Source organism: Lolium perenne, chromosome 4, assembly GCF_019359855.2.
Source record: "Lolium perenne isolate Kyuss_39 chromosome 4, Kyuss_2.0, whole genome shotgun sequence".
Lineage (NCBI taxonomy): Eukaryota > Viridiplantae > Streptophyta > Magnoliopsida > Poales > Poaceae > Lolium > Lolium perenne.
The window spans coordinates 397,064,384-397,073,872 of record NC_067247.2 but is presented as its reverse complement, the minus strand read 5'-3'; the positions used below and the strand labels follow the sequence as shown (position 1 = coordinate 397,073,872).

At 51.4% G+C, this 9,489-nt stretch overlaps 1 protein-coding gene across 1 annotated transcript; it reads left to right on the top strand.

Annotated features, from left to right (window-relative positions):
• The first annotated feature begins 418 nt into the window (after window positions 1–418).
• Window positions 419–9,133, top strand: LOC139830390 (uncharacterized). Its single transcript, XM_071818391.1, has 3 exons — window positions 419–480; window positions 849–1,075; window positions 8,489–9,133. The coding sequence occupies exons 2-3, from the start codon at window positions 863–865 to the stop codon at window positions 9,131–9,133; spliced, it is 858 nt and encodes a 285-aa protein (XP_071674492.1). The 5' UTR covers window positions 419–480; window positions 849–862.
• Window positions 9,134–9,489: the final 356 nt, after the last annotated feature.

Genomic DNA, 9,489 nt, shown 5'->3' with positions numbered 1-9,489 from the left:
TGATAATCCTGCTGATATGATGACAAAGCCAATTCCTGTTTCCAAGTTTGAGCTTTGCTCGAGCTTGGTTGGTATAACTGTTTAGCCCAAGTGGCTGTTGGCGCCAGCAAGTGTTTTTCCTTTGTTGTTCAGGAGATTGTTGAAGTTCATGCTACAAGATGGAATTTGTCTCAAGGTGGAGGTACGGATCGTTGGCACCGCCTATATATACATCTTGTAAGCCGCCGGCTAGGGTTGATCAGATTATAAGATAACCCACGGCGTTTGTAAACACCTCCCGATATAGTGAAGTTTTGCTGGCTGGCGCCCGTGGTTTTTTCCCTTTCTGTGTTGGAAGGGGTTTTCCACGTTAAATCTTGTGTCCCCTACGTGTGTTCTTGTTTCGTTCTTCGTTATTTACTTGTCGCTTTTATAACATATACCGCAAGTTCTGGAATGATAACTACGCCGCCCTAGAGCGTGCTTCTTACGAGGACACAAGTAAGTAACCCATTGCCTGCTATCTTAACACCCCCTTGCTTGCTATATTAGCTCTGCTGCAACCCATTGCTTGCTATCTTGACTCTGCAGTTAGTACTGAATTCGCTAGCCATCGATACTGCAGCGCCCACTGCTAGTTATCTTAACTCTGCAGTAACCCATTGCTTGCTAGAAATACTGCAGTAACCCATTGCTTGCTATTTTAACTCTGCAGTAAGTAAATTTGTTAATCAATCAATATTGCAGCACCCTTGGGTAGCTATCTTAATTCCGCACTAGCTAAGTTTGCTAACAATCAATACTGCAACACCCATTGCTTGGTATCTTAACTCTTCAGTAACTAAATTCGTGAACCATCAATTCTGCAGCACAAATCCCTCCAATGTGCTTCACCGACTCAAGGGACCTGGATTGCACATTCATCAGCATGCAGCCAACTCTCCAGGTCTTCTCCATTAAGATCGAGGAAGTGACAGGGGGCTTGGACTGGCCGCTTGATGTCTATGGCGTGGTCGCGGTGCGTGATGTGGTGGATCACAAGCGTAATGTCATCTTTTACCGCGAAAGGGACAATTGCCAAACTGTTCACTCTGAGGTTTGTATATATTTGCACTTCCATGTGTATATTTACCCTAGCTGTAACAGTTTGTACTTAATACTGCCAACTCGTATCATTTTTGCATGCTGCCAACTTGTAGATCAGATCTGGTGCAAGCATGCAAGTTGATACATTTGAACCCAGTGATTATGTCTTTTGTGTGTCAGTAGATTCTACATTTCAACCTAGTGTAATTGTGTGCATTTAGGATGTCAATGTTGTGCATATTTTCATGTATTGGGCAGTCCTATAGAGCAGTTTTGAGAGAAAAAAACATCATGCTCTGATTTTGTAAAGCAAAGAAAGTAATACAAACGAGTTCCAATGTTGCTGGGGTTAACAGCTATTACAAGGAGCAGACTAGCCAACTAATATAACCCTCCCAGAAACTCACTCCCCACCCACACAACTAAAGATTTAGTTCAGCCGACAGAAGGAACAAGCATACAACTCCAGACTGAAAGCGGAACGCAGCACTACCAAAAAGCCCAACTTTGTGTTAAAGTAGGTCTAGTTGTATTATACCTGTCATGTATTGTACGCTGTATGTACACAGCTGATCTATATATAAAGAGATACGTGGAGAGGCATTGCCCCACGAAAACCCTAAAACACTTTACGTTTGTTAACTTGGTATCAGAGCCTTGTGCTCCTCCGCCGCCGCCGCTAGCCAAACCCTAGCTAGCCGCCGCCGCGCCTAGTCCGCAGCCGCCGCCGCGATCTCGCTCGCCGCCGCCGCTGCGATGGCTCTGCAGCCTTCCTCAAGCCTTGCGCTGACGACCTCCTCCAGCGCTAGTTTGCCCACCGCCGTCGCGGGCCCTGTCGTCACGCCGCCGTCTGACACAGCGGCCGTCCCAGTTCTCCCGGCCATCGCCATTCGCCTGAATGGCAGTAACTTCATGCTGTGGAAGGCTCTCGCCCTTCCCAACCTCGCCGGTGCACGTTTACACGGCTTCCTCGACGGCTCGGCCCCTGCACCGCCGCGCACCATCCGGGAAGGCACCGGCGACGCCGCGCGCGACGTTCCCAGCCCGGCGTATGCACAGTGGTGGACCCTGGACCAGCGCGTCCTCGGCCACCTCCTCGGGTCGATGCATGAGGAAGTCTCGGCCCAGCTCATCGGCTGTACAACGGCTGAGGCGGCCTGGACCGCCGTCCACGCCATGTTTTCCGCCGAGAACCGCGCCGGCATCCGTGCCCTTCGGCGCGAGATCCAAGGACTGAAGAAGGGAGACAAGTCCGCCAGCGAGTACATGCAGAAGGTGAAGGCCCTCGCCGACGCCATGGCCGCCGCTGGTTCCCCTCTCCGCGATGACGAGATCATCGACTACATGCTTACCGGGTTGGGCACTGCGTTCAATCCGATCGCGGCGTCCATGGACTTCGCGACCACGCCTGTCACGCTGGCCATGTTCTACAAGACCGTCCTCAACTATGAGGGCCTTCAGAAGCAGCAGCAGGCGGATCCCGAGGACTGGACATCCTCGGCTAACGCCGCGTCTCGCCCCTACTTCAACAACTCAGGGCGCGCGGGCGACTCGTCTCGCCCCAGCGGTGGTCGTCCCGCGGGTGGTGGCTCGCAGGGACAGCATGGCCCTGTCCAAGGAGGCAACGGACAGGGATCTGGCGGTCACGGTGGAGGTGGCCAAGACCGTCGACGCAACGACGGCAATGGCGGCAATAGTGGCCGCAATGGAGGAGGACGTCGCAGGTGGCGCCCCCAGTGCCAGATTTGTGACATCTGGGGGCATGACGCGAGTGACTGCCGCAGGCGCTATGATCCGAAGCAGCGCACCGGCAACTCTGCATCGACATCCTCCACTGAGCAGTACTGGCACCTCGACTCTGGTGCCTCCGATCACCTGACAAGTGATCTCGAGCGCCTCCATGTTCATGATCGCTACCACGGGAAGGACCAAGTTCAAGTGGCCAACGGTGCAGGTTTGTCTATTTCGCATATTGGTCATTCGTCTTTACCTGGTTCATCGCTGAAACTAAATAATATCCTTCGTGTTCCACACATTCATAATCATCTCCTTTCAGTTTATCGCCTTGTTTCCGACAATAATGTTTTTGTTGAGTTTCATAAATTCTGTTTCCTTGTAAAGGACAAGGTCACGAAGAAAATTCTGCTCCACGGTAGAAGTAAAGACGGACTGTACCCCGTTCCCTTTGGTCGAGTTCTTCCTCCATCGTCACGCCGAGCACTCTCCGGTGTGAAGACTTCTTCACCTCATTGGCATCGTCGTCTTGGTCATCCCACCAATAATGTCGTTCAAGCTATTGTTAGGCAAAATGATTTAGTTTGTTCCTCCAATAATCAGACTTCAGTTTGTGATGCTTGTCAGTGTGCTAAAAGTCGACAATTGTCGTATAATAATTCTCATCGTCTTTCTACTGCACCTCTTGAGTTAATTCATTCGGATGTATGGGGTCCAGCTATTGCATCCTCGGGAGGGTATAAATATTATGTTAGCTTTGTCGATGACTATTCCCGTTTTTGCTGGATTTATCTTCTCAAGCATAAGTCTGATGTTGAGCATGTCTTCTACACATTCCAGGCGCACGTGGAGCGTCTGTTGAACACCAAAATCAAAGCCGTTCAGTCGGATTGGGGTGGTGAGTATCATAAGCTGCACAGTTATTTCCAGCGTCTTGGCATCTCCCATCGCGTCTCGTGTCCTCACACATCGCAGCAGAATGGGATTGCTGAGCGCAAGCATCGCCATCTGGTGGAAACCGGCCTTGCATTGCTTGCGCACTCCTCCCTTCCACTTCGGTATTGGGATGAAGCTTTTCTTACCGCTTGCTACCTCATTAATCGCATGCCTACACCTGTGCTACAGCAAGATACCCCTCTCTTTCGTCTTCTCAAAGTCCAGCCCAACTACACCTTTCTCCGTGTTTTTGGATGCGCTTGTTGGCCTAGCTTGCGGAAGTACAATACTCGCAAGTTGTCTTTCCGATCCACGATGTGTGTCTTCTTAGGGTATAGCCCAATGCACAAGGGGTACAAGTGTCTTGACCGCTCCACGGGCCGTATTTATATTTCCCGTCATGTCGTTTTCGATGAGTCCGTTTTCCCTTACTCCACTCCCGGTGTTACTGTCGATGTCTCCTCTTTGAAACATGCGATTTCGTTTCCCTCCGATGAACCGGTTACGAGTGACTGTATGCGCAAATATGACTTATCTCATTTGCCGCTTAATGTGCCTGGTAGTTTTTGTGTGCAGGAAACAGACGTGCATAGGGCGGTGCCCGCCATGCCCGCCCCGGTGATCGACGTGCATGCGGAGGCGCGAGCTCCGATGCCGCATGCAGCGCCGCATGCCGCGCACCCGTCCGCCGGTCCCACGACGTCTGCTCCGCCATGCGAAGGGCCGGCATGCTCCACGCCTGCGGTCTCCTCTCCGTCCGAGGCGCCATCCAGCACTGATCAGCCTGCGTCGCCGCCTGTTGAGGGCTCCTCTGCTTCCTCGACCGCGACACCTGCAGCTGCTCCAGGACACGCCATGGTCACGCGCGCTCGTGACAACACTCGTCGAGAGAAGACATACATCGATGGTACTGTCCGTTATGACATTGGTCGGCGTGCTTTCTTTGCCGCGCCCGTGTCTCATCGCGATGCACTTCGCGAGACTGCTTGGCGGGCTGCCATGGCCGATGAGGTGGCTGCGCTTCATCATACCAAGACATGGGTCTTGGTTCCTCGACCGTCTGGCGTTAACATTGTCGGCTGCAAGTGGATTTTCAAGACCAAACATCGGCCTGATGGTTCTATTGACAAACATAAGGCCAGACTTGTCGCTAGGGGCTTCACTCAGCGACATGGCATCGATTATGGTGATACGTTCAGTCCAGTCGTCAAGCCAGCCACAGTGCGACTGGTTCTCTCCCTTGCAGTGTCTCGTGGATGGAGTCTCCATCAGATTGATGTCAGCAATGCATTCCTTCATGGTTTTCTGTCTGAAGATGTGTATATGCACCAGCCGCCTGGTTTTGAGGATGAGCGATACCCCTCTTACGTGTGCAAGCTACAGCGGGCTCTCTATGGTCTGAAGCAGTCTCCGCGTGCTTGGTATTCTCGCCTGAGTGCTCTCTTGGCAGATCTGGGTTTTGTCTCGTCGAAGGCTGATACTTCGTTGTTCACTTTCTCTCGGGATGGTGTACAGGTCTATATGCTGGTGTATGTCGATGATATTGTCATTGCTGGTTCTACTTCAGGGGTGGTTGATAGCCTTGTGCGTGCCCTTGCTGCTAGTTTTCCTATCAAGGATCTTGGTGCACTCGAGTATTTCTTGGGTCTTGAAGCGTCCTACAATTCTGGGGGATGACTGTCACTCAACGGAAGTATGCATTGGATCTTTTGCACCGTGTGAGTATGGAGAATTGTCGACCCACTTCAACGCCGCTGAATGTGACGGAACACCTTTCTCGTGCATCTGGTACTCCTTTAGGTGTTGAGGATTCTCACCGATACCGCAGTGTTGTTGGAGGCCTTCAGTATTTGACTCTCACCCGACCAGATATATCATTTGCGGTTAACAAGGTCTGTCAGTTCTTGTCACAGCCGACTGATGTTCATTGGGAATCAGTCAAGCGCATCTTGCGTTATGTTAAGGGCACGCTGAATACAGGATTGCTGTTTCGCAAGTCGGCCTCGACTGGTATTAGTGTCTTCACTGATGCGGATTGGGCAGGATGCGTGGATGATCGTCGATCCACAGGGGGCTATGCCATCTTTGTTGGTCCGAATCTCATCTCTTGGAGTTCGAAGAAACAGCCTACTGTCTCAAGGTCCAGTACTGAGGCAGAATACAAAGCATTGGCAAATGGCGCTGCTGAAGCTATTTGGATAGAGTCTCTCCTCAAGGAGTTGGGAGTATCTCGGCAGCGCATCCCCATATTGTGGTGTGATAATTTAGGGGCAACTTATCTGACCGCTAATCCAGTGTTTCATGCAAGGACCAAGCACATTGAGATCGATTTCCATTTTGTGCGTGAGCGCGTGGCGTCTGGAGCTCTTCAGGTCAGATTCATCTCTTCTGGTGATCAGCTAGCTGATGTGTTCACTAAACCAGCTACTCGACAGATGCTAGACCGATTTAGTACCAATCTGAATCTTGTACAGAGTAAAAGTCCAGATTGAGGGGGATGTTAAAGTAGGTCTAGTTGTATTATACCTGTCATGTATTGTACGCTGTATGTACACAGCTGATCTATATATAAAGAGATACGTGGAGAGGCATTGCCCCACGAAAACCCTAAAACACTTTACGTTTGTTAACTCTTTGAAACAACAAAACACAAGTTTGCTTTTTTTTTTCTTAAGACAGTTATTGTCTTCTGAGTCAGAAGTTCTGACTCCCTTCCTGATCTTGCGAATTCTGTGTTTAGCTTCCTGCACCACCCAGTCAAAGGCATCCTGTGTCCTTTAATCCCATAGAGGCCTCCAAAGCTGGATGAATTGTGGTGCATTTAAGATGCCAATTCTGGGCAGTCCTATAGAGCAGTGACTGCATCTTCTAAAAGAATGATGACTGTTCTCTTAAGAATTCGAGTCTCTCTGAATCTTTTCTTCGGATGAGCTGTCTAACTGTTGAACCCATAGCTTGGTCTGTTTTTGTAATCTCCTTTTTTTTGTATGTGATAGTTTCTTGTGTTCTACTCCGATTTCTTTCTTGAATGTATTTCATCATCGGTTGTGAAGCACACCATACTTGAAATTAGCTTCCTAAAAAATCCTGTCTAACAGCAGAGAAGGTTTGTTAAATAATCATAAATTCATCAGCATTGAGTTGCTTTAACAGTCTGTATTTAGTACTGCCAACTCATGTTACATATAGTAGCAGGTTGCCCACACACTGGTACAGGAACACAAATTAAAAGTGATACATAATTTGGCAAATGAGTACCTTTTTTCTTGTTAGATCATCAGTTGTTTGTGACCAGGAAAGCATATGATGACTCACCTGTCTAACTGTTGAATCTATAGCTTGGTATGTTTCTGTGATCTTCTTTTCTTGTATGTGATAGTTTCTTGCGTTCGATTTTTGTGAATGGTGAATTGTGCCACATCCTGGGAGGGAGCGAAGGGAAAAAAACGCTCTCGCGACCGCGTCGTCCCCCGCGGGCGACGGGGCCGCGCCGCCACCCACCCTCGTCCAGCTCCCCCCTCCTCCTCTTCTCCTCCGCCGTCGTCGGCGTGCGTCGCCGGGCAAGGCCCGGGCGGCGCCGGCAGCGGCGGCCCCTCGACTTTCCCCTCTCGGCGCTGCGCCTGCGCGGGGTAGGTGCGGCCGGGAGGTGCTCCTCGGCCGGCGGCGGTCCGGCGTGGCGGGGTGAGATCCCCACGTCGGGTGGGAGGAGGGGTGGCGGCGCGGCCGTTGGCGGCGGAGCTGCACAGGCGGCGCCATGGCAGGGCCGCTCGGCCCAGATCTGGGCCCAGGCGGGGCCCGGAGGGGCACGGCGGTGGCTCTGCTCTTGGCACGCCGGCGGCGCTCCCTGGAGGAAGAGAAGACAGGGCGGCGGTGGGTGGGCGGCGGCGGCACTTCGGCCGGCCAGCTGCAGCGTAGCAGCGGGGCTTTACGGGCCCTTTTGGGTCCGGCCGGGCCAGTTCGGGCCTGGTCTGCCTCGTAGCCTCGTCCGGTCGGCTACCGCGAAAGCGGTGGAGGCAGTTCCCTCCCGCGTGGCTGCGGTGCTGCTACCCCCGTCCCCGCTGCATCCCTTTTCTTCGTCTAGGCCTTGCTCCGGTGACCACAGTTAGGCGGCGAGGATGGCTACAAGACCGTGGTGGCGTGTGCGGGTGGGCGGCATGTTAGGTGGAGCACGTCGGAGCGTCTGGGGTGGTCGGTTTGGTGGTCGGGAGAAATCCCTGTCGGCATGCTCGACACCGACGCGGTGACGCCTACGGGTGTCACCTTTCCTTCCTGAAGGGCGTCGGGTGTACCTCCTCCCCAATCCCCTCCGCATACCGGGGGAAACCCTAGGACTAGTCCGGGCAGCAGCGGCGTCATCGTCGTCTCCTTGGTGAAGGTGTTGCTTGGTATGCGGTGCCTCGGCGTGCTAGGAGCGTGGTGGTACTTCTCCGGAGGGCGCAGCGGTTGCGGGTCATCATCGTTTTCGTCGATCTGCCGGTGTCGGCATTTTTTCTTCTTTCCTTTCTTTTTCTTTTCTTTTGGGCTTGGTTGTGCTGCGGCCCCAGCGCGTTCGTTGTATCGGGTCGTTTGCTATATTAATATAGCGGGGCGCAAGCCTATTTCGAGAGATAGTTTCTTGCGTTCTATTCTAATTTCTTTCTTGAAAAGTATTTCATCATCGCCCTGTTTTTTGTACACCTTAACAGTATGTTCTTTGAGTCTTTACTGTTAATGAAGGAAAGAATTTACTTATGCATTTATACGTTGCCTGCAGGATCCGTTTCTGTCGCTTACAGGTCCTACCCGGGCTGTTGTAGTGACAGTACATCCCACCTATTTCGAGGTGGATTTGAAGGTGAAAGGTACTGTTGAGTCAGATGATAAAGATCTGAGTTTGTTAGCACTATGTTATACATGTAATGGCCCATGTACATCATGGGACATTACTCGTGTTGCGACTAGCAAACTTAGCACCTTGAAACTCAACTTTGGCCATATTCTCAATTCTGTGGAAGCAACAATTACCGTTGATATTCTGGCTGGACAGTGGCCAAAGGAATATACAAAGGGATTGTTCACTGCCAGCACTGAAAGTCTTAGAGGAAAGGAGCTGACTCTAGTATCTTTTGAAGATGGTAATCTACCTGTTGAAGATGGTGAACTGAAGCTTGCACGACGAGTAGTTTCTGTTGAGCTTGTTGCACCTGAGGAAGGCAACTTTAAACCAAAGCTGCTAGTTTCTATGAAAGCACTCAATGTCAATGAGAATGGCAAGGTGGAACGCCTTCTGAGCTTCAAGCCCAAGAGCCGAGGTAGTAACAGTAGAATCATCAAGTTTGACCAGTGTGAGATGAAAGTCAGTGTGGCTTGGTCTCGTCTCTCTACCTTTAGGGGTATCTACGTGTTATGTGGCTGCTAGGGTTTGGGAGGGAGAGAGAGGGCTGCGAGGGCGCGACAAGGCCGGCCGGGGGCCTTTTGCCCACGGCCGGGCAAGAGGGAAGGGATTTCCTTCTTAATTCTTGCTTGAATAGATTGATACATCTCCTCTCCATATATAGAGAGGTTTACTTGACTCCCAAGCAAGGCTTACTTGACCCCTAAGCAAACCATAAGACTAACGGGCCCAGGCCCATGACGTACTCTAACACTACACCCCACCTGGACATGCAGCTCGTCCACGAGCTGCAACCTAAACAAACCATGACTCGACGCAACACAACCCTAACACCTAAAAACGAGCCTTTTACATCTCGGCTTGTTTTATTACTCTCAACC

What these genes read in the sequence shown, in the direction of transcription:
- LOC139830390 (XM_071818391.1), top strand. Translation starts at nt 863, where the DNA reads ATGTGCTTCACCGACTCAAGGGACCTGGATTGCACATTCATCAGCATG. An exon ending in GCCAAACTGTTCACTCTGAG is followed by an intron (nt 1,076 to 8,488) that starts GTTTGTATATAT and finishes CGTTGCCTGCAG; the next exon opens with GATCCGTTTCTGTCGCTTAC.